The 22337-nt window shown below is 56.8% G+C and overlaps 8 protein-coding genes across 8 annotated transcripts; 4 read left to right on the plus strand and 4 right to left on the minus strand.

Annotated features, from left to right (window-relative positions):
* Window positions 1–199: 199 nt before the first annotated feature.
* Window positions 200–1835, plus strand: B0H64DRAFT_438625 (uncharacterized protein; the record flags this gene model as incomplete). Its single annotated transcript, XM_062806363.1, has 4 exons — window positions 200–313; window positions 384–815; window positions 883–1700; window positions 1772–1835. 4 exons carry the CDS (start codon window positions 200–202, stop codon window positions 1833–1835), a joined length of 1428 nt encoding a protein of 475 aa, XP_062661643.1.
* Window positions 1836–2092: 257 nt separating this feature from the next.
* On the minus strand, window positions 2093–4605 carry B0H64DRAFT_65719 (uncharacterized protein). Its single transcript, XM_062808578.1, has 4 exons — window positions 4420–4605; window positions 3905–4238; window positions 3349–3550; window positions 2093–3265 (listed from the first exon to the last, which is right to left on the minus strand). Exons 2-4 carry the CDS (start codon window positions 4155–4157, stop codon window positions 2455–2457), a joined length of 1266 nt encoding a protein of 421 aa, XP_062661644.1. The 5' UTR covers window positions 4158–4238; window positions 4420–4605; the 3' UTR covers window positions 2093–2454.
* A 1839-nt stretch (window positions 4606–6444) lies between these two features.
* On the minus strand, window positions 6445–7382 carry B0H64DRAFT_65547 (uncharacterized protein). The gene is made up of 2 exons (XM_062808576.1): window positions 6962–7382; window positions 6445–6879 (listed from the first exon to the last, which is right to left on the minus strand). Exons 1-2 carry the CDS (start codon window positions 7250–7252, stop codon window positions 6706–6708), a joined length of 465 nt encoding a protein of 154 aa, XP_062661645.1. The 5' UTR covers window positions 7253–7382; the 3' UTR covers window positions 6445–6705.
* An 878-nt stretch (window positions 7383–8260) lies between these two features.
* B0H64DRAFT_65751 (uncharacterized protein) lies at window positions 8261–9157 on the plus strand. The gene is made up of 2 exons (XM_062808579.1): window positions 8261–8895; window positions 8953–9157. Exons 1-2 carry the CDS (start codon window positions 8355–8357, stop codon window positions 9036–9038), a joined length of 627 nt encoding a protein of 208 aa, XP_062661646.1. The 5' UTR covers window positions 8261–8354; the 3' UTR covers window positions 9039–9157.
* Window positions 9158–11784: 2627 nt separating this feature from the next.
* On the plus strand, window positions 11785–13965 carry B0H64DRAFT_65858 (protein-tyrosine phosphatase-like protein). The gene is made up of 5 exons (XM_062808581.1): window positions 11785–11800; window positions 11981–12480; window positions 12827–12971; window positions 13264–13447; window positions 13640–13965. Exons 2-5 carry the CDS (start codon window positions 12097–12099, stop codon window positions 13839–13841), a joined length of 915 nt encoding a protein of 304 aa, XP_062661647.1. The 5' UTR covers window positions 11785–11800; window positions 11981–12096; the 3' UTR covers window positions 13842–13965.
* B0H64DRAFT_65780 (eukaryotic mitochondrial regulator protein-domain-containing protein) lies at window positions 13828–15366 on the minus strand. Its single transcript, XM_062808580.1, has 2 exons — window positions 14792–15366; window positions 13828–14577 (listed from the first exon to the last, which is right to left on the minus strand). The coding sequence occupies exons 1-2, from the start codon at window positions 15260–15262 to the stop codon at window positions 14041–14043; spliced, it is 1008 nt and encodes a 335-aa protein (XP_062661648.1). The 5' UTR covers window positions 15263–15366; the 3' UTR covers window positions 13828–14040.
* A 645-nt stretch (window positions 15367–16011) lies between these two features.
* On the minus strand, window positions 16012–18464 carry B0H64DRAFT_318435 (uncharacterized protein; the record flags this gene model as incomplete). Its single annotated transcript, XM_062800389.1, has 2 exons — window positions 16012–16143; window positions 16197–18464. 2 exons carry the CDS (start codon window positions 18462–18464, stop codon window positions 16012–16014), a joined length of 2400 nt encoding a protein of 799 aa, XP_062661649.1.
* Window positions 18465–20380: 1916 nt separating this feature from the next.
* B0H64DRAFT_318108 (uncharacterized protein) lies at window positions 20381–22189 on the plus strand (the record flags this gene model as incomplete). Its single annotated transcript, XM_062800371.1, has 2 exons — window positions 20381–21064; window positions 21119–22189. The coding sequence occupies 2 exons, from the start codon at window positions 20381–20383 to the stop codon at window positions 22187–22189; spliced, it is 1755 nt and encodes a 584-aa protein (XP_062661650.1).
* Window positions 22190–22337: the final 148 nt, after the last annotated feature.

Raw genomic sequence — 22337 nt, forward strand, 5'->3', positions numbered from 1 at the left:
CGTCGGTCGTATTTCTTTTCCGGCCGCTCCTTTTCCCTTCTTTTCTCCGCTTGGCCCCAAACATCCTTCAAGTTCGCTTCAATACATTGGGGTTTTGACTGATCTTTTTGGGGACCTTGGTTTTTGCTACCATCCGTCGCAACACTGCAGTGGCCTCCCTGGATTCCGTTTAATATTGATACCCTCCACATTCTCTACAATGCAGTCAATGCAAAGGCAGTTCGGCAAGCTTCTGAACAAAGGACCCGGAGAAAATGCCAAGGTCGCTGTTCTCCTCAACGACTACGAAGACGCTGACCATGTCCTCTCACAAGTAGGTAATTTAGTAACTTATCCATGGTGCGATCGCGCCGGTCGCAGTTCCGCTAACATCGTCAATCCAGATCATCGACAATGCGAGGATGTGGAGGGATTCGTGGGCGGCCCTTACCAACACCCAATTGCAGGTTGTGACCGAGTATGAAGGTTTGTACGACCCCATCGCCGGCGCTTCGGACGGACAATCGCGGCACGCCGTTCCGACACCACAGCTCCAGCTAGAACGCACGTTCCAGCTGAAGAAGGCGTACACCGAACTCAAAGTGGAATTGGTGGAGGAGATGGCCATGATCGAGGAGCAAATACTAAAGCCCGCGACGGATGCGCGCAGCTGCATTGCACCGATCCGCAAGACGATCAAGAAGCGGGAGAACAAGAGGGTGGATTACGAAAAGGCACAAGACAAGGCATTGAAGCTCCAGCGAAAACCTGGCCGGAACCCTAAAGAGGAGGCCGCATTGGCTAAAGCCGACGCCGAAATGGCACGAGCTGCGGACGTAAGTAGCCCCGAGTACCGCACGACTTAGGTAGTCTCGAAGGCCCAGGACTGACAATGAGAAACAGGAATTTAGCATCGCAGACGAACATCTCAAAGAAACCCTGCCACCCATCATTCACGCAACCTTCAGTCTAGTCACCCCGCTGCTCTCGAACCTGGTTATGATCCAGAACAGGCTGCTGGGCCTGTACTACACCACACTGAACGGTTACTGCGAGGAGTTCGGTTTCCCATCGCCACCGCCTCCGATGGAAGAGGTGGTCGCTATCTGGAACGGAGCAATTGGACCCACCCGCAGCCAGATCGAAACCATCAGCTTCATCTCCCACAAAGGGGCGCAACAACCGACCGGCAGCCGCAACGGTCTCCCTCCGAAACCAGGACCGTCCCCCATTATCAACGGGCCTCGGCGCTCCGCAACCGGCTTGATCTCTACCCCTCAGGCGCGAAGCCTGCGGGTCCCGTCAATGCCGGTCGAACGCAGCCGCACGCCCTCCCCGTCCCCATCCCACAAGCGGCCCGACTTCTCCCACGCAACCGACTTCACGACGGCCACGATCCTGGGCGGAACCGACGTGGCCCGGTCCGCGAACAACCTGACACCGAGCCAGCAGCAGCAGCAGCAGCAGCGGCCCGACTACTTCCGCAGCCCCTCTCCCGCGGCGTCCCAGGCCAGCAGCATCGGCGCCAGCAGCATCAGCGTCAGGAGCGGGGGGTTCGCGGCGCTCGGCAAGAAGAAGCCGCCGCCGCCGCCCCCCAAGCGGAAGCCGGACGAGTGGGTCGTCGCGCTGTACGCGTTCCAGGGCCAGGGCGCAGGGGACCTGTCGTTCCGGGAGGGCGACCGCATCAGGGTGGTCAAGCGGACGGGCACGGATCAGGACTGGTGCGTTTCTCCCTGCCCCCTTGCTTGTAAAGTTCGGGCATGTTATGAACTTGGCTAACGTCGTGTGACAGGTGGGTGGGAGAGCTAGGCGGGATGCAAGGCAATTTCCCTGCCAACTACTGCCAGCCTCTCTAACTTTGGACCGTCCTACCATCTTGTCGGCATGGTGTTGGTTTTGGTCGTTGTCATGAGCCCATCCCCAACCCATTTTTCATTTTGCTTTTCCAATTGTTTTAGGGGTTTTTCTTTTCTTGGAAAGGAGAGGGACAATCAAGGTTTTGGTCGGGAACAAAGTCTGTGGACAAAGGGGGATCGAAAACAATAGGTAATGGAATTGGAATTCTACAAAACGGGTAATGTAAAGAGAAACTTAGTTTCAGCGGGAAAGCGATATGAATAATGACAGCGGCGGTTTCTTCATCCGTTGGGTATTACAATCCATGGTAATACTCACCAGGGGCCCTGCATCTTATGTTTGACAGTGTGTTTTGTGTATTTTACTCATTGCGGTTTCTGTTGCTATGCCGAGTAGAACGTTGGTGTACTGTGAGAGGTGCAACCTAGAATAAGCTGAGAAGGGGGCAACTTAGATATTGTACAACTGCAACCGTGTCTACCAACTAGATAACGCCCGCGCCCCAGCCATGTGTACTGTGATAACATCATCCCCTCGCCGTCTATTTGTGGGTATCATAATTCAAATGGACGGAAATAAACTAACCGGCCGGCCTTGTCATTCACGCCTCGACCACGCTCAAATAGATGCGGTGGTCAGCTCAAGAGGCGACGACCGAGAGTCCTTCCGGCGGTGCTTCCCCTTGCGGCCCACCCTTTTCCCGTCCCTTATCTCCAAGCCCGGGAATCCGGTATTCATGCCACCGCCCATCGACGACGGGCCGAGACTCAGGTAAGAGTCCGCCTCAAGGGACATGGGCGTGACCGGCCCGGGGCTCCCAACAGGCTCCAACCGCGGCGAGGGCGGTTTGTGTGTTCTGAGGAACATGGCGGCAAGCTGGCCCTTTGGCGGCGGCACTCCGCTCGGGTACGACGAACCCGCGGAGCCGGTGCTGGCGATGAGCGCGTTGGCAGCCTGCGCTACCATATCCCGTTGGTACTGCAGCAGCCGTCTCTTTACGTCGGTCACAGACCGCTGGGGGCCCAATTGGTCGCCCTGGAACTTGGGGACCTGCGGCTCGGACCTCATGCTGGACGGGGCGGGCTGCGCCATGGCCGACGGCCGAGCCTGCGATGGCTTTCCATGCCGGGTTTCCCAGTTGGAAGGATAGTACTTCCCCATGGGCAGGGCGACGTCGTCATAGAGGCCGCTGGGCATGTACGAAGAGATCCGGGCGTCGAGGGATGCTGCTGCATTTGTTTGCTTGCTCGGGGGAGCACGCGCCGGGCGGGAAGCACGCGGAGGTGAGGACGAGCGGGGCTCTGCGCCAGACTTGCTAGACTCGGCGGTCCGTCGCACAGAGCTTCGGTGAGCCATGTCGGCTTCGAGATGGAATGGGTGGGGGATATGGACTCGGGAGTCGGGGTCTTCGTGCAGCGGAAAGTACCCTCTGCATAACGGTCATAAGTTAGCACCTAAGACACCCCAACCACATCTCGAGTATAGATATTAACAGAGGGGAACATGACGTACCCAGGGACATCGCCTCTCGCTGATAGGGGAGGTGGAGGGATGTGAACAGATGCGGCGGACGCAGGAGAGGTAGCGTCGTCAGCCCTCGGCCCTTCAGGCAGTTCAATGACAACCGGTTTAATGTTCTTGCTCGGACCAACTCTCAAACGGGTTGGTGATGTTGGGTAATTCCCCGAGGCTTGAACGCGGGAATTAACTTCGACTATTAGGGGGAATGGATCAGCGTCAACTCGAGATGAATTGTGTCGTGTGTACTTGAAAGTCGAAGCCAAGAAAGCTGGATAGAGGTGGGATAAATCAAAAGCCTGACGGGCCGCCCGATGACGCAGGTGTTTGAGACCTGGACCCTGGCCAACGTGGGGGTCTCCACAGCGGCCACTTCCCCGCTGGAGGGTCTGACGGGCTGTCCCACGCCCCACAGCATCCCTATAAATTCCCCGCAGCGTGGTTTCAAAAATAGGTAGGTACCACCCATCCAAGGCACCTCACCATCCATCGAGAACATGGATGGTCTCGAAAAAAAAGAAAGGCAAAACAAATGTTGAGAGTGGCGTACCTTTACCCAGAAGGAGGCCGTTCCTCGTTGCTGCGGGATCTGTTGCAAACCGCGGGATCATGACCCGAGCCGGAGCGTTCTCGTTTGCAGGTGTCTGAGCTGGAGACAGGACGAACTGGTCCTCTGAACCGTGCGACTGGTGTGAGGTGTGGGACCCCTGCGAGGCTTCTGACGAGCTTGAGGCTGTCCTCTGGTGCATGGGGCGCCTTGGAGTTGGCACCGGTAGTCTCAAAGAATGAGCATGGCCCTCCATTTCGTGACAATGATGTCGGTGATGTTCGTTGCGGGCCACGGCGTCGTCAGCGTTTGCAAGTGTCTGCGCTTGTAACTGTCCCTGAACGGTAGAAGATATCAGTGAAAAGGTCTTGATAGAGCTCGGTCTTGGATACAAAACAGAAGGCGATGTTGGAATAGAACGGAGGCGAGGTGCAAAGCGTCGCTTCTGACAAAGGTCGGTCGCCGAGCTTGGACCCAGAGCACTCGTAATGATGCACTTCGGCAACAGGCATTTATACGTACGGATAAGGGCGTCTGTAACCATGAAATAGAAATACCCTTTGGTTGTAACCCTCTTCCGTCTCTCTTCCGTCTCGTTGTGCTCGCTGATAGGAAGCCCAGCTAAGGACGATATCGACAACTGTTCCGTTCAAGGATCCGCGTCTGTACTTTGTTTCGCCCGTACTACTCGCACCGGGGTCCGATCGACTTTCGGAGGGGCGGATCGAGCATAAGATACACCAGCGACGTGAAGGGCCGATCGCTTGGTGTTTCCTTGTGCCGGAGGGGGGTCCTAGTTATTCGCATAAATACGTTTGCTGTGAAACTCGGCGCATCAAAAGGGCGAGTCCGCCCGAAGCACTGGACTTGAGGGAGGCGTAAGGAATCTCATGGGGTCTCGGGGTGTCGGAAGACGATCAGCCTGGTGCTGACGGGCCGCGTGCTAGGCTTGTGGGAGTCGGTCTAAAGTGCATGGTAAAAAGTTCGAACATTGGAATTAGAAAGTTCAAAAAGCGGCAACCTCTTGGTGGGCGTCCGCTCATTCATATTCCACACTCTGGCAAGGAACCCCAACCCCGGTTGCCTGGGGGGGTGGATGATGGGATCCCTTCCTGTGACTGGGATCGCCTTGCTGCCCCACCACACCACCAAACCAACCTTGCGAGCCCAGTTTGTCCCATACCCAGGGTCTGGAGGTTGCGTTCGAGGGGCACAGAGGGGCGGTTCACCGGGGGCAGTGTTCTTCGGCTTGAGTAGACCTGGTTGTGCGAAACACGGTTGACAAGGGAATGCACAGATAGCTCAAGCTAGTTGCGGGTAGCGACAGTCTATTGAAGCCACATGATGAAATCTTCTGGGTTGTTGCTGATAATAGTGTGCCGAAAGCCCGAGACGGGCCCACCTCACAACAACAAACACACGACCGTGGACAGACGAGGTGCGTGTTGGCGGTAGACCCGTGTTGCGTGAGGCAGGCCCGCCAAAGTGCGTCGACGCCTTAACAAAGGTAACGAGGAGGGTGGTGACATGCGAGTTTCTTGTGTTTCTGTGTTGCTGCTCGCTGGCCCTCAGGCCCATGGTTGGGTGGAAATCGATACCCTGAACGCTGATCATGGCAACTTTCGTAAGACAGCACGACGGGGGATGGAAAGTTTTGGCTGCAACATGCCACGAAATTCCAAGAAAGCAGATGCACCCCACCTTCCGCTTCCCGGCATCATGCAGGCATGAATGATACCGCAGAAGGGGGCACTTGGGGGGTTGTGTGGACGACACCAGGCCTCCGTCTCGCGATCGCCATCCTGCGGGGGAGGGTTGCACAGAGAAGATGGATGTCGCTAACGCACCATCCAGCAGCTTCCTAACGGTCTCGAACATTTTTCGAAAGCGGCATGGTTAGTTGGGTATGGTTTTATAGGCACGCACGATGTCTCGGGGTCCGTTGTCTCAACAGCGACAGATGATGTACGGCACCACGATGATTCAGCTCGGAAGACTTCGTAGCAGTCCGCAGATGGGCGTGTCGATTGCGTACCGATTGCTCGAAACAGGAGGCCGGCAGTGGTCGCTGATCTCGTCCATCCTCGGGCCTTGCTGCCGCCAAAACAGCTCCTTGAAGGGTCGCGAGCCGTCCGCTGATCCCGGGTTTGTCGCGTTTGTGTGGTTCGGGTGCGGAGAGGTTGAAAGGGTGGTGCCTCCAACAAATTCGAGTGATCGTCGGCTTGGCACTCAAAGCGCCCGACCGGACCCCTTCAGGGCTTTGGCTCGACTCGTTGGGCAACCCACACGTCCACATCCGACGAGAAAATAATTCCTTTCTTGAACCCGCTCCTCATCAACCCAGGGTTGCAGAGGACAATCTTTGCTGAGCTGAAGCTAACCCCACAGTTCAAGTTGCGTTGGGTGAGTGTTTGTTTCGAGATAGCCTGCGCAGCAACGGGCATGACGTCACTACGAAGGAGCGAAGAATCCCCCACGGCGTGCCTTTCCACAGATTAGATTCATATCAAGTGTGTGCCGTCACGCCACTGTCACTGACACTTTGCGTTTATGAAGCTGTTTTGACGTTGCGATACTGTAAAAGTATGTTGGGAATCAATAGATGGCCATGAAGACAAGCCATATTAAGTTGCATACAACGCATGGGTATTACAATAATTATAGGGGTATTAGAATGCACCGCATCAAGTGTCATGATATCATCGCCCCTGAAAAGCCTCCTCCCTCTGTTACCAAATAACGAGCGCTTGCCGGGGTATTCGTCCAACCTGCTGTCTCCGTGGTATATTTCCCTGCCGGCGCACCTACACCTTTGCACGGCTGGTAAAGCGACTCCTGCGCTCCCGGTGACCCCACCAGTAAATAAAGTGCGCGAGGACACCAATGAGCCACAGAATAGCACTCGCCAGAACCACCCAGACGGCATTTTTCATCCGCTGGAGGTCACCGTTTCCTTCAGGGTCTTCGTGGATGTACATCTAAACCGGGTCAGCTGCGGTCGGCACACTCACACACCCTCACACCCTCGGAGATCCTCAGGGGGGGTGGGGAAATACCCACCTTGCCGACAATGCCAAAGAGCGCGATCCAAAGAATGAAGAGGATCAGGTTCCAGACCCACACCACCGCAAAACGGAGGATAAAAGGCACGCAGTAGAGGATGGCCGTCAGGGCGGAGAGACCGCCGACGACCTCGGCGTAGATCCATTTCCCATCCGCGGCAACGTTGGCCTTCCGGGCGCGGTCGAGGTCGATACCGTAAAGAGCGCAGACTGTGACTGCGAGTACGAACTGAGAAAAGTGCAGAAGCAAGAAGAGCAGGTAGCTCAGCGATACATCGCCAATGGCCATCTCGGCGGTTGTGGATTGCGCACTAGCTGAGAAAGTTCGTTGGTCCTCTCTTGGGGCAGAGTTTGAGCCTGTTGTTGACGAGTGGGAAAAAGAGAGAGGAAGCGATCAGGAGCTTGGAGACGGCGGCGCTGAGATAATGAATCGGGGGAAAAGTTAGTCGAGTTTAGCGTACACTTGCCGAGCGGAACAACGCGGTGGTGATCGGCAGCGACCCAACAGATGGGTTTAAACTAGTGCGGGAAAGATGCGCTAGTTAATCGACCGAGCAGCAATATGACACACAGAATCATGCTGTTAAAGGTAACATGGGAGCTGTTGGGACCGCCTTTTTGAAACAGGCCCGGCCACGACGGCGACGGCGGCGGCGGCTTTAGGCCATTTGCCGAATGACGCTGTCGGTTGCGACTGCTTAGAAGACAGGGGAACGAACGAAATGCCGGTCGCTGGCAAGGCCGATGTGGCCCAAGCTTCCCATCAAGCGGCCAGAAAACACACGTGCCTCCAACCTGCCGCAATTGGTTTGACAAGCTCCCCCACTTTGCCAATGCGGCAATCAGCTCAACATCAACAACAGGGGTTAGGTAATCGGGCTGCACACAATCCACGCTTCAGGGTTTTTTTTTTTTTTTTTGCAGCCTTCTCTTTCAACAACGCAGCCGCAAACTTGCAAGGTTGCAGTGCAGATGACACTTGCGGCTCAGCCCGAGAAAGCTGAATGCCGAGGAGAACAGTTTCGAGACCTACGACCGACCTACCTAGGCACCTATCGACCTACCGCTCACCCCACCGAGCCACACCGAAAGTTCAACGACCTACTGTGTAGAGCCTTGTCTTCCCCCTCCCCTCTGTTCTGCCGGGCACCCCGCCATGTTGCCCGCATTTCCTCACCGGGGGGCGTGCCGCACTCACGCTGAATGAGAATGGCACCTGTCCCCCCACCCCACGGTCCACACGAGAAGGCACCATCGGCGATATGCCGCCCTTCAAACCCGTTCGGGCTCTAATCGTGGCCGACAATTCTTTTTCGGCCGGCATGAAGCCGCGTGGTGAGAAATATAACAAGTTCAGCTAGGCTAATTGTCAAGCCATTGAGCCGCAAGAGATGAGGCTCTGCTCTATTTTCAGCCCTTTACTAGGTGGTCTCCGATTTACTAAGCGCCGAGTTTGGAATAAAAGAGCCTCATGGTCCGCCTCTCTCTCGTTCATGGGCTTTTGTTTTTGTGAGACCCGCCGAACGACACCTTGGATATCCCGGAGGCCTCATATAGCGGGACTCCATGTCTCCCGCCTCAGCAAACTTTTGTACAACCAGGAAAACGGCGAGGCGGGTCCACTCGTGTGTCCTCTTACCAAAGATGACGGTTGTCTGTTGCGTTTGGCCCAATCAACCTTGTTTGCGCTGTCGAATCGTTTTCATCGGGGTTTTGGCCGTCAGACCGTTGAGCATGGGAATCCGGAAATGAGCATCTTCGGTGGGATTTACAACAACAACAACAACTACGTCCACAACACAACAACCAAAAGCTGGGATACCAGACTTGTCCAGCCCCAGACCCACCTCATCATGCCTGTTCCATTGCTTTCCGGACGGATTTGTCGCTGGCTTTCTGAGTGGGCTCGAAAAGGCCGTCAACGGGAGCGAAGTAAGCAGAAGTACTGAGGCGCCGTCGTCACAGCTGAGTGCTAACATTGAGCCCTAGGAGCCCTAGGAAACATGTTCTCCACCATGACTGGCCTCTTTCGTGTCGAACGACTACTCTCATCTTTGCTAGTGAAGCACGGATGAAGAAGCGTGATGACTGGTTCCCCACACGGGTTGCCTTCGATCCCGAGTCCTTACTAGGGGATTGGGAGAGTCCCGCCGGGGCGGCACCCAGCCCCCGCCCGCCATGGCTGGATGTTTTGGACATATTGGCGACACAGCCATCTTCCGGATTGATCTCCAGTTTAAAAATGCCGTTTTTCATCATGGGTCTGATGATGAGGTCGTGGTCCGCGGCAACGCTCGTGCTCGACCTCCACCATGCGAAAGGTCCTCATCCAAACAACAAACAAGGGGTTGCTCTCACCGAACGTTGCCTTCCCAAAGTCTTCATGGGGCAATCATAGGTGCCCCGTCACCGTTGTTCCGGATCCACTATTCCTGACCTTTAACCTTCTCCGACTTGAAACGCCCTTTTACGAACGCTTCTCAGTCGTCCAATTCTCGGGAATTCGTTTTGAACTTAGGTCGGCATTGCCTCATCATGGCTCGATTGGACATGGGCTTCTCGTCGGTGTGGGAATGTCGCTGCGACTGCGCAAGCTAGGAGTTACAACTACCTAGGCTGGAACATTGTGTCGCCCACCGCGGAGACCAGCTCTATAATAAGGTCGCCCCCGAACTCAATATGGAGCGTGGAATTCCAGCAACAATAAGCATCCAGAAGCCTCTTTCAACATCATCTCGCCAAACTCCGTTCACCTTTAGACACACGGCTTAAAAGTTCACCAGCGAATATGCCGGTCAGTACTCCCACGTCCCACCCCTTCCTGTAGAGGGTCTAGCCCGTGCTAACTACCCACACAATGCAGCCGCCGCCGCCGCCTCCCGTTTCCGTCCGCGTAACCCTCTGGGTTTGCTGCAACTGCGGTTGGACCGCCAACGCATCGACCGCGGTGCAGTGCATCAACTGCCAGCATGGATTCTCGAGCGCCCACTGCAGCAAGGAGACGCACGACGTCGCCGACCATTAAAGGCCCGCGCCGTACGGCACGGCACCAGATTGGGACGGCAACCACGGTGGCCGTTGGTGATGCCGTCCCGGAACAGACGACATATGACACACGGCAAGAGCGGAGAGGAGGAGGGGCCGCCTCTGCCATTGATTTGACAGCACTATACGCCGTGGAACCCTTCCCTCCTCGGGGAAAGGCGCCTGGCCCCGGCAGTGCTATTAGCATCACGACGACAAGGATGGCAGGGGATTCTTTCTCCTCTCCCCGCTGCATCATTCCCGGGCGTTTGGCTACGAGCGGGGCGGGTGGTAGTTTGGGTTCGGTTACTTACACCGGTGGCGCCGCTGGGCGGGTTGCGGGTGGGGCGGTTGTTTGAGAGTTGGGTCTTTTCCCTTATTTTCCTATGTACTTGCGTTGCTGTTTATGCAGGCTTCGGCGTCACATGGTGCTTGCCCGGCCCTTTGGCTCGCATCGACCCCTGAACATGACGCTGGGCGGAGGCGGAGCTTGTTTGCTTTTTGGCGGTTTCGTGCTTCTGTCCGCTGGCGTTCCGGATAGACATAGGTGGCCAGATTTCATCAAGACTCATTGCAGCGATGCGGAACAGCATTGGAGGCGGAACTAGATATTTTTGTTATTTCTTATAGTTACAAATGTCTTCTCAAAAACCCGTCCGCAAATTCAGACTTGAACTGCTCATATAACTATTTTTCATTGTTATGTCCATTCAGGGGTCCCTGCATCTCAGCGGCGAGGCTCCTGCAGGTCCGACCAGCACACAAGTCTCAGACCTGACAACTCATAATGACGGCGAAGAGAAGGCAACGACATCGAGCCTGTGGCCAAGCCACCCCTGATCGATTCGTTCACCTTTGCTCTCTCTCTCCACACTCAATCAGAAGGGGTGATGAGGCAGTGCAGCCGCAGAGATGCTTCGCACGCCCAGAGAGACTCGTAAATGTTCCTGCTGGTCGGTTTGGGATGGGCACGAGGAATCGACGTCACTCAACTGCCCAAGCGCCCAAGTGCCCAGGGTGCTGAGCTACACGTGGAAAAGCTGCGGGTTGCCTCTTGGGACGCCCGCGTGAGGCTCCGCGCCAGGCTGCTTGGCCACGTTGGAGGATAACTAGCCGGGAAGCAGCATGTCTCAGACTAGACTCTCAGCCTCAAAACGTGCGCGAGGTGGTGCAAGATTGTCTCGGAACTCTGCTTCTTTCGGGGAACCCAACGCAAGGTTTCGCAAACTTGGATCAGGCAGCAACCCCCACCGGGCTGAGAGGCTGGGTAACGGAAGGCAGGCAAGGAAAGGTGAGCTGGCAAGGCGACAGAAGACAAGCGATTTCAGACCACAACCTCACCGATTCCTCGAGCGGGAATCCATGGATGTTTGGGTTTCTCGTGGGTTTCCAACGCCGAGGGAAGTCAAAAGCCGTTTGGGGAATTGGTGTGCTGACCTCGTGGCTCATGCGGGGCGACCTGCGAGCGATTTGTGTAACTACCCCTCCATGAATGCCATGCTCCAGCCATGCCTTCCTTCCCTCGCCCAACCCAACTGCCCAGCTCGATTGGACGATCCGTTGATTCAGTGGTCAATTCGGAAAGACGGCCTGTTTGGGCAGAAATGCGGGTTTGGAAAATCGCCACCGGACTTTACCGTGTTCACGAGGCAGAGTGGGCATAACGGTCGTTGTTTCGCTACCGTGACCTTCCAGGTTGTTGCCGACTGGTCAACTAAGTCAACCACAAACGGGCCCGCATACTGCAGAGTTTGGATGGGCTGAGGTGAAAGGACGACGGTGGACAACTGGGAGATCCCGATTGCCGAAATAGGTAAGGTAGGGAGGCTGGAAACACGCCCCAACAAACAGTTGGCCATTGGTTACCCCCACACACTTGGCTCTTCCCAAGCCTCCCCTCTCAACCCCCCATACTCCTCCATTGGTCGCCGCTCTCTCACCTCCCACCACTCAATATAGACACTGAGATATCAGGCTGGCAAGCTGAGAACAGGAATTGCCCAATAAGTATACTGGGTCTTCGTTCGGCTGAGATTTACCACACCGCCTCCGAATCTCTGGTTCCAGCTTCTCAGTGCCGAAAGAGACCTTTCATCAGGCCGAGCCAACATGACAGGCCCGGAAGCAGATCAGGCCATGGCCCATATCAACTTACCCTCGCCTCCTTTCATCCACGTCCCGGGCCTCGCGAACCTGCGGGACGCCGGGGGGTACGCTATCGAAGGTCAACCGGGCAAGGTAATCAGGCGCGGCGTGCTCTTTCGCTCCGCCGACCTGACCAAACTTGAGGATGAAGGCGTCGCCGTTCTTCGCCCACTAGGAATCACCCACGTATTTGACCTGCGGTCAGTGATCGAGCTTGCAAAGGACGGCAACCACCCGCCGAAGACCTGGGAGGGAGCCACCCGAGTGTTTGTGCCCGTCTTCTTGGACGAGGATTACAGCCCCGAGGCTCTGGTGTCGCGCTTCCGGGATTATAGCGACGGCCCAAAGGTCAGTCGATGTGCACACCCCCGGGGCTCTTGCCGCAGATGACAACGGGGCGGGTGGGCGCTGCGGGCGCGGACCGTTGATCCCGCACGGAGCCCACAAGGCTGGCGGCTTGCCGAATCTGTGGAGGGGCGCCACGCCGGTAATGGGGTGCGGGAAGGGGGGCAAATCTGCACGGAATGCGTTGTCCAGACCGTGACAACCCACCGTTGGCCGCGCCCATTAAACATACACTACACCACCGCGCCCGCTTTTGAGGCTCTGAGGGGCTTGGGATCGGCACGCCCCCACGCCTTCACCCACAGATCCCATCTTGCATCGACCCAGCTGATACTGACATCCGAGACAGGGCTTTGTGAACGCCTACACCACCATCCTTGCCTCCGCCGCCGATCCGGACCACCCATACTCGCCCTTCCGTACCGTTCTCGAGCACATCGCCTCGTCGACGACGCCTTCACCGCTGCTGGTCCACTGTACCGCCGGCAAGGACAGTATGTGCCCGTCGTCAAAGCCCCTGCCCCCTCCCTTCCCCCAACCCCGCACCGTCCTCAGCCCTTCAGGGATCACATCACAACACCACAGCCTGCCTCAACCAGCAACCGCCGGTGGCGGGTGGTTGCCTGTCGCCCAAGTCCCCCTTCCCACGCCTCTTGACCATCCGCGAACCAGTTCTCCCCCCTCCCATCCACACCTCCTCCCCAACCCGCCTTACCACAACCCCTTCTCTAACCAAGTCCCCTCTGACAAAAAACCAAACTAAAAAAAAAAAAAAAAAACCAACAGGAACGGGCGTCCTCATCGCCCTCATCCTCTCGCTCTGCGGCCTCGACGACGCCGTCGTCGCGCACGAGTACAGCCTGACCGACCTGGGGCTGGCGCCGCGCAAGGAGGAGATCGTCCAGCACCTGGTCCGCGGCGAGGCGCTGTTTGGGGACCGCGAGCGCGCCGAGCGCATGGTGTCCGCGCAGTGAGTTTTTGATTTTGGTCTTGATCTTGGTTCCTTTCTTTCTCTTCCTCTTTCTCGTTCTCTAGCTGCCACCGTACACCCGCCCGCCTTCCTTTCGCTTCCTCGCTGCCGCTGTTACAAGCCGGACTGCTAGGATCTGGAGCTGGAGGCACCGTGCGTGTTTTGCTGACCTGGTGGTGGGATCAATGATAGGAAAGAGTACATGCTCGGCACCCTGGCCATGATCCGCGAGAAGTATGGGTCCGTCGAGAGCTACGTCGTCGACCACCTCGGTGTATCACGCGCGAGCATCGAGCAGATCCGGCAGAACCTGATCGTCGACCTGGCCGAGGGCGAGGAGGCACTGGACTGGAGCAGCCACGCCGCCGGGCTGGAGGGTCAACCCCGTCTTTAGATTGGTTGGTTGGCTACACTACAAGATATGGTTGTGATAGAGAGGTAGCAAGGCCGCTTTTTGCGGGCTTTCATCTAGACCATCCCAGACTAACTACTACTAATTCATACAAGGGCTCGCCGCTGGTGGAGCTGCCCTGAATACATACGTACACCGGCGTCCTGAAAACAATTCCAATCCTCGTGACCAGCCCAAGGCTTCACCCGACGCTCGTTGGGATCTTGACCTCGCCTCTCCTGCGGTCCATATGTGGCGCGCCGTACCGCCAGCCCGCGGCCTTCCGCGCGCGGCCCGTGGGGCCCACGTTCTCGGCGTTGATCTTCTCGAACCGGAACTCGAACCTGCCCGTGTTGACGCGCGTCTTGCGCTCCTCGGCGGCCAGCGCGCGCTCGCGCTGCCTCTCCGCGAACGCCTGCTCGCTCTCGGCCGCCTCCTTGATGAAGCGCCCGCGCGCCTCGCGCGGCTCCATCCCCTCGACCAGGTTCCGTTCCATCTGCACCAGCTCGGGGATGCGCATCTTGGCGTCCGGCGGCAGGATGTGCTCGCCGAACGCCTTGGCCGCGTCGGCGCGCGTGAACTGCCGCGACTCCGACGCCGGCACGAACAGCTGCTGCGTCGTGTAGCTGTGCACGTGGATGTCGTTGATGGGCTCGAATTTGTTCTCGCCCTCGAGGAGGTCTGCCCGCGGAAGCATGGCGGTTATGGCGCGGGCGTAGGCGTGGGCGAGGGGTTTGTCCTGCCGACGGGTGTCAGTTACCTAGTAGGGACACGGAATAGGCAATTCAAAAGAAAAAAGAAAACGAGGTGATGGCTTCGTCAGAAATTGAGCATTATAACCACGGTTAGGTCTTCAAGACTAATCGAATTTTTGTTGCATATCATCACGGAAGCCAACACAACCAACGCCCTCAGGACAGGAACCAGAGCGAAAAATAGAGGGGCAAACTCACCTCACGCTCCCACTTCTTCTCAATCTCCATCATCCTCACCACCGCCGCGACGCGGCGCATATCCACATGGAACTCGGCCGACACAGCCTTGAGCGGCATGCCCTTCACCATGATGGCCTCCCAAATCATGTTGCGCGCCCTGACCGACAGCACGGGCTCGCTCTTGAAGTGCTCGTTCTCGGGGAACGGCCGGGTCCTCGAGAAGCCCATGTAGTTCGTCTGGTCGTACGGGGCGTTGCGATACATCAACCCCTTATCGGCGCACCATTCCTTGAACGCCCGCCGCAGCTTGGTGATCTGCGGCGCTGGCGTTGTGGAAAAGGCCCGACTGCATTTTGGTGACGGCGATGCCGTTGGCCTGTGTAGTGGGGTGAGGGCGGATGCCGGTGATATGGAGGAGGATGGTACCGGTTCGAGGTAGTTGAGGAGCAATTGCGGCTGGCAGCTGCTGCCGCGTATCCGGGGGGGCATGGTTGTGGTGGTTGTGGTTGTCGGGGCGTGGAGGATGGTTTTATTAAGGTTGAGCTCCGGCTTGCCGTCGGAATTTTCTTGGAGAGGAAACAGGGGAGTGAGTTCCGCTTGCGTTGAGTTGGCCAATCGATCAAGATCTCGGGATCCACGATCGGGTGGGTAAGAGGGTTAGGGTCCACTAGGAATTGACACGCTCCGAGACACGCAAGTGAGCAGCTTGATAAGGAACTAGGGGTGCGGTCGAAGAAGCGGAAAACTATGATTATGGTACAGTCCAGGGTATATTCGATTGCTTCTAGATGTCGTGTAGTTCGATTGCGTATGCTCGAAAGCCTCACCAACTCATTACGTCCTCGGTCGCCGGCCCGGTAATATTCACATATTGTAACCATTTCTTCCCACAATCTCCATCCTTGTGGATTCCATTTGTGCCGTGTCTCCGGCGTACTCTTTTCAACAAATCCCCTTAGGAATCTCGAGCAATGAGAAATATTTCTTGGTTTCGAGATGGATGAACCGCCGCAACCACGGGTATCTGTTCGCTCGGAGCCAGTGGCCACAAGGAAAGCTGGGCTGATGGTGGGGTTGGCGAGAGAGCAAATCGGCGCACTCAGTGTGTGTTTCAAACACATTGAAACACACAAGTGTATTTCCCTCCCTATCCGGGAAATACAGTAAGCCTTGCCCGGGACTGCTCGATCGGACGTCTCGCTTTCGTTCCGGTAATGGTGGTTACTGAAGGAGCGCGCTCATCTCTCTGGCTGCCTCGGGGCGGGGTTTGAAGTGTACGACTTCCACTTCCGCCAGCCGTCATAGTCAATCAATGCCTGCATGCAGCCCCATTCCATGACTTTGCGTTCGAGCCAAACGTAGGTAACCGGCTAGGGGACATCGTTAGCCAATATTTTATAGGAAAATCAGAAATCCGGCATACCTTGGTCAGAAAGTCATTGCAACCTGCAGCTAACGCCTCATGGCGATCACTTTGCAAGGAGCTCGCCGTCAGGGCGACAATGATGACTGGACTTTTAAACATCTCCCTGTTTTGGAGCTTATCTTCCTCTGGCATCTCATTTTTCGACTCATCTGACTCACCCCCGTTGGTGGTGGTGTTGTTGGTGTTGTTGTTCGTAGTTGAGAAAGCGCCGATCGAGTTTGTGCGCTCAAGGCGGCGGATCTCGCGTGTGGCCTCAAGCCCACTCATAACGGGCAACTGAATGTCCATCAAGACCAAATGGAAGCCGCCCGCGCGCCACTTGGTGACAGCCTCGCGACCGTTCATAGCGGTCTGCCAGCGCACCTTCAGCCGCTTGACGAACGCTTCCAGTAGGCGCAGGTTGATGATGTTGTCTTCGACGATCAGCACGTTGATGGGCGGCACGCCGCCGTTGAGCATGCCCGCCGGTAATGCGGGAGCTTCGGTCGTCTTCTTCTTCTTCGGTCGGCTCGGTCGGTCCGCGGGAGGAGGGCGGGGCGAGGCCGCTCTCGGCGGTGGCGGTGTGGCAGTTCGGGGAATAGGTACAGCCGCTGATTCCTGACTCGGGGGTGTCGGTAAAGGGGGTGCGGGCTGGGCGGGCTGGCCGGTGTTCGTCTGTTCTGAAGAAGCACTTGAATGAGTCCTGGAACGCGTAATCGAAGACGCTTGCTGCATACCATGGTTGGTGGCAACGGCGATGGTGGCCGTATGTCCCCCGGCGCCGACAACGTTGAGGATTGTAGGGGATGACGTGTGCTGCCTCCCAGGACGTGGCCTGTCAGGCCGGTCCCGATAGGGCCGCGTTCGTGTAGTCCCGCCTGGGGAGGGGATCTGCGGCACTTGTCCTGTGTTCAAAACCGATATGGAATGCGCTGCGCCGTTCGCGGCACCGGCGATGGTAACGGGGATATGGGCGACGGCACCGGGCCCAAAGTAGTCAGTGCTCCCCTCGAGGGGCCGCATGTCTTCGTAGCTAACCGAGGTGAGGTGCTGGGCATGCGGAGGGCCATTCCTCGGGGAGGCTCGTGGGGTGCGGCGATGCGGTATGTCAATAAGCAGCGCCTCGTCTACCGACTGCCCACCGGGAAAGTATGCGTCCAAGGTACGAGCCATTGGCTCCTCGGGCCCTAAGACGCGCTCTTGTCTCTGGCTCTCGCGGGGCACAATGCGCAACGTCAAGTCGGGAGCGTCGAACTGGCGACCGAGAGTGTTGCCATACTTCCGGAGGATCAATTCGCGGACGTCGTCAACTAGGTCCTCTTCATTAATGGTGACCAGAGTCGCAGACGCGCTCGGCCGCTTCACCCAGAGCTTGCGTGTGGCCATGTTTGGGCTAATGGGCGGTAGTTGTTCCGAGGCGCTCTGGTCGGGGTCATCGACCTGCCCAGCATTCAACAGCGTCCGGATCAGCGACGTCTGTCGGTTAGGCAGCAAACTCTGCCGTCTCGGCGGCGCGGACGGACGAAAGCTCGTCGAGGTCGACGGGCGCGATTGAATGCTTAACGCCGGGTCGACAGGGTCTTGGGGGGTGAAGGAAGGACGGCCAGAGGCAGCGGGTCGAGAGGCCGGGCTAGACAGGTCTAAGCTCACGGGCGGGTCGCTGACTCGGGCTCGGCGGGCAACATCGGTGGAGACTCTAGGGGCTCTAGGTCTCGGTTCGTCGACCGGTGCGGAACGGGTAGTTGGCGATGGCGGCGACGACGGCGACGATTGCTGAATGGTATCGGTATCGGTTGTGCTTTTGTTGCCACTGAAGGGTTCGCTATCTGTCAGGATGCGGCGATCATTGCCGAGACAATTCCTTTTACCGGGGCCGGGTGAGGCGGGCAACAGCGGGCTGTTGTTAGTGGGACTTGTAGCACTGTTTGGGTTCTGGCTGACCGCAGCGCTCCCAGAACTCGCAGCATCATCGCCATCCTTTCCGCTGCTTGCATCGCTGGCTTCGACAAGCACTCTCGCTGGGTGATGCTTTGAGCCTTGTTTCAATTGCCCCTGTGCCTGTGATGATCCCGTGGCTTGCCGGATGTGGCTGCCATCCTGGTTCTGGGGAACTGCGGCCAGGGCTGTCTCGGCATCCTCGACGCGATGGGCGCTCGCTGGAGAGCTGGGCTCAACGCTCTTGGTGCTATTGCTGCTGGCGTTTCCATTTCTGCTGGACGGGAGCAGGGGGATGCCTGAATGCCGTCGCGAAATTCTAGCCCGCAACTTAGATCTGAAGTCTCCCATCCCGGAGAATCCAAAGATGGATGAGCCCAGGATGCTGGCTCACGGCGCTCAGGCCGGTTCCAGTGTGCGGCCACAGGCCGTGGTTGTCTCTGAAGTTCAGAGCCCGGAAGAGAACCGCGGCATTTCCGCTGGAAAAGGAAGAAATTCGGGGCAACGACGATGGTCTCCGAGCTGTCGTAGTGTTGTGATTTGTGTCTTCTTGGGAAAACGAAACCTTACCTTGCCGCTCAGAGAGCTCTTCTTGTCTTCGAGGAGCTTTGGGTTGAGCGATAGGCGAGAGTAAGGATGGCGGGTCTTGGCGGAACACGACCCCCGCCCGAGCCGTTGCAGAAGCTCCGCGTGCCAATCGGAAGCTCGAAATTGTGCATGGTGGTGGACAGAGTGAACAAATCAGTGCTGTTGCAGAATTGACACAATTTGGAGATCCATTTTGGACCAGCCTCTTGCCAAAACATGTCACCAGGCACGCCAGGTCGTCGATGAATACCAGTTCGTGGTTGAGGACGGGAAGGGCTCGAAACAACCTCTTCTCTGCTGGCGAGAGGCATGTGTATGTACAGGTTACGGTACCTAAAGAGCGGAGAGCACTAAGGTATCTACGCAGTACAAAGGTTCCATGTTGTCAATGCAGTAAAATTGTAAACAGCGTCCCATTCTTCGATACAACCTCCCCCGAGTTAAATCGCGCCTAAAAGGGCTAAGGCCAACAGGCCGCACTTCTTCTCAGATAAGGTATATATCACTTCTCTAACCGAAGCACCCGGACCGCATTGGCTTCAAGTTGAGTCCAGTACTTGAAAAGCCAGATATAAAGCGGATATGAGAGTAGTCATTTGGCTAGGACTTTCCGTCGAAGTGAACATGTCCATACTACTAGTATTTCGTACTTCAATTTACGATACTCGCCCGGTACTTTTCCTTGCCATGGCTTTCATGGCTGCCAAAACATATGGGACAACCAGCCGACCAAATTCGGGGTTTGTGCTCGTCCCAAAATCTCAGTAAAGGCCGCATGCATGGCAACGACAGAATACCGGAATAAATTCCCGTGTTTGAGCTTCACGGCCCGATGCTAGTGGGTATCTGCAGTTATGGATTTCAATCCGTTCTCCGGACCGTATTATGTACTGTGTAAGTCGGCTCTCTATTTTCCCATTCGGGAAAGTCCAGCTAGTTAGAAAATTTCCCAAGCAGCGACCAAGACCAAACCCCTGCTTCACTACCGTGGCTCTTACTCAACTCCACCGACCGACATCAACAACAACAACAACCAGCTTTTACTTTCGTGGGCCTCATCACGTCGTTTTCCGGGAGCTCGCTTACCTGGCTGGCACCTCTCACTCATTAACTGCCTCTCATTGACTCTTTCGTTTTTCCTTGCTCCGCTTCCGCTCTTTCTGTTCTGCAGGTTGCCGCCTCGCTCCTTCTCTCTTCGTTGCTCACCAATTGTTGCGTTTGTTCCGTGGCTTTTGAGCCCACTTTTTGTGCCAAACGGCGATAACCAAGAATTCCCTTATACAGGTGCCGTGCCCGGCTTCAATTTCCTCAGTATGGGACCCAAAGCCAGGTTCGCAACCTCTCCCTCCAGCCATAACTCTGGGCAGGAAACCAAGCGAGAGCGCAAGCGGGCTTCTCTCTTCAGCCACACCAACCAAACCTTCATCTCCAAACCTTCAGACTTGTCTCCTTCCCCAAACGGGTCCATCTTCGGAACCAGCAGTTCTTCTTCCTTCACCTTCACGGCTGGGGCTCCAAAAGGTACACCGATTAAACGCCCATTGGCAGCGCCGAAACCGCCCTCGCTCTCTATCCCAACCTTCAACTTCACCAGTCCCCAGTATCCCAGCGACACCGGCGGAAGCGGGTCCTCGGATTCAGGCAGTCGGTCTCAATCGATGGACAGCCTCACCGGCGGTATGGCGGACCTCATGGTTCCGAAAGTCAAGCTGGAGAGTGTGGCGAGCGACAAGGCGGCCTCACTGTCCGCTGCCTCCCTCTCTGAGAAGAGCAAACCTGGGTCTCCGAGTGCGGAAGGTGAGGATGCCACTAGCGAGGAAACGAGTGAGGAAGCAAGCGAGGACGAGTCAAGTGCCGAGTCCGACGCCAACAGCCGCGAAGACACCGTCCTCAACGCCCATCTTGCCCTGCTCCGGCGGCGTCCCGGCCTAGACGAGCTTAACGAAATCAAAACAACGCCTCTCTTCACCGAGGCCGTTCGCAAGTATGCGCTCTCGCTTGCCGGTGCCAAAACGGACCCACCTTTCAGTCAGTATGGTCTATTAGCTGGCGACTTGACCGGCAGCGCCGATGGCGACGTCTCTGACCCGCGGATCTTCTGGAACATTGCTGCGCCCTCCAGTTACTTCATTTGCGGCAGCCAAGGATCTGGCAAGAGTCACACCTTGTCCTGTCTGCTAGAGAACGCTCTTGCGCCGTGCGAGGCGAATGTTCTCCCCCGGCCGTTGACAGGCATCGTCTTTCACTACGACACCTTCATTTCTGACTCTGGCGGCTCTCCTTGTGAGGTGGCCTGGCTGTCCTCGAACAAGGACATCAAAGTCCGGGTCTTGTGTCCACCGACGAACATCCGTACATTGCAGGTGAGTCTCCTCTTTTCTCATCACTTCCAGCCCAGATGTTGACCAAATTCCCAGCGTCTTTACAAAAAGTTCCCCAACATCCAGGTTGAGGAGTTGCGCCTCAACCAGTCAGACCTCAACACAAAGCGCATGCTGGACTTGATGGCCGTCACCACAGGCGGAAATCTCCCTCTCTACCTCCATGTCGCACAGCGCATCCTTCGAGACTTGCGTGTAGACCAGCAAAAGAGCGATACCGGGTTCAACTACACGGCGTTCAAACAAAAGCTTGCTCTAGAAAACCTCACGGATATGCAGCTGGCCCCGCTGAAGCAGCGCCTCGAAACCCTCGAGTCTTTCATGGTCGAAAAGCAGGCAAAGGCCTACGATATGTTTCACGGGTCGCAAACATCCCGATCGCGGCGAGCGATCGTAGCAGAGGGTACCTCCTGGAAACCTCGCAACGGCCATCTCACCATCGTCGACTTGTCCTGCCCCTGCGTCACTCCAGAGATGGCGTGCTCCCTCTTCAACATCTGCCTCTCCCTCTTCCTAGAACAGGACTCGGCCACCGTCGGCCGCATCGTCGCCCTCGATGAGGCCCACAAGTACATGACCGATTCACAGGAATGTGCCGCACTCACAGAAGCCCTCCTGTCCACCATCCGCCTGCAGCGGCATCTTGGTGCACGGGTGATCATTTCCACACAGGAACCCACCATCAGCCCCAAGCTGCTGGACCTGTGCAGCGTCACGGTTGTTCACAGATTCACGTCTCCGGACTGGCTGAATGCACTGAAAAAGCATCTGGCGGGGGTCTCGTCTGGCGGTAAGTTGCTCGAGAAGGCTAGGAAGCTGAAGTTGGGCGACGAGGATGGGGAAGAAGCGATCGATGGTTTTAAGGCGCTGATTCTGGGTGATGCGGACCCGGCGCTGGAGTTGTTCTCGAGGATCGTGGACTTGAGGGTCGGCGAGGCGTTTGTGTTTGCGCCGAGCGCCATTATCGGGGTCAAGAGGAAGGAGGGCGAGAAGGAGGGCGAGGCGAGCGGGCTGGCGGATATTAGACGGTTGGCTCATGGCGTGCTGAAGGTGCGCATCCGCAACCGGACGACCGCCGACGGCGGGAGGAGTATCATGGCTGCTTGACGAGTCTTTGGCGTGGAATGTTTGGATTGTTTATGTATGGCGTTCTGGCCCCCGTTGGGAAGAGGGGCAAGGGTTACTTGGGTGGTTGTCATGATGCCATACCATGGCTCTGAGTGCTAGTTGTCACGGGATTTTACCAAGGCGTGGG

This window comes from Chaetomium fimeti, assembly GCF_033439085.1.
Source record: "Chaetomium fimeti strain CBS 168.71 chromosome Unknown B0H64scaffold_2, whole genome shotgun sequence".
NCBI classification, from domain to species: Eukaryota; Fungi; Ascomycota; class Sordariomycetes; order Sordariales; family Chaetomiaceae; genus Chaetomium; species Chaetomium fimeti.

Excerpts from the sequence above, each read along its gene's own strand:
- B0H64DRAFT_65719 (XM_062808578.1), bottom strand. The coding sequence starts at position 4,157 with ATGGAGGGCCATGCTCATTCTTTGAGACTACCGGTGCCAACTCCAAGG. Across the intron at positions 3,551-3,904 it reads CGGCCTCCTTCTGGGTAAAG|TCGAAGTTAATTCCCGCGTT; the intron begins GTACGCCACTCT and ends TCCCCCTAATAG. Across the intron at positions 3,266-3,348 it reads GCGAGAGGCGATGTCCCTGG|AGGGTACTTTCCGCTGCACG; the intron begins GTACGTCATGTT and ends ACCGTTATGCAG.
- B0H64DRAFT_65547 (XM_062808576.1), bottom strand. The coding sequence starts at position 7,252 with ATGGCCATTGGCGATGTATCGCTGAGCTACCTGCTCTTCTTGCTTCTG. Across the intron at positions 6,880-6,961 it reads TCTTTGGCATTGTCGGCAAG|ATGTACATCCACGAAGACCC; the intron begins GTGGGTATTTCC and ends GACCCGGTTTAG.
- B0H64DRAFT_65751 (XM_062808579.1), top strand. The coding sequence starts at position 8,355 with ATGAGGCTCTGCTCTATTTTCAGCCCTTTACTAGGTGGTCTCCGATTT. Across the intron at positions 8,896-8,952 it reads AGGCCGTCAACGGGAGCGAA|GAGCCCTAGGAAACATGTTC; the intron begins GTAAGCAGAAGT and ends ATTGAGCCCTAG.
- B0H64DRAFT_65858 (XM_062808581.1), top strand. The coding sequence starts at position 12,097 with ATGACAGGCCCGGAAGCAGATCAGGCCATGGCCCATATCAACTTACCC. Across the intron at positions 12,972-13,263 it reads CTGTACCGCCGGCAAGGACA|GAACGGGCGTCCTCATCGCC; the intron begins GTATGTGCCCGT and ends AAAAACCAACAG. Across the intron at positions 13,448-13,639 it reads GAGCGCATGGTGTCCGCGCA|GAAAGAGTACATGCTCGGCA; the intron begins GTGAGTTTTTGA and ends GATCAATGATAG.
- B0H64DRAFT_65780 (XM_062808580.1), bottom strand. The coding sequence starts at position 15,262 with ATGCCCCCCCGGATACGCGGCAGCAGCTGCCAGCCGCAATTGCTCCTC. Across the intron at positions 14,578-14,791 it reads AGAAGAAGTGGGAGCGTGAG|GACAAACCCCTCGCCCACGC; the intron begins GTGAGTTTGCCC and ends ACCCGTCGGCAG.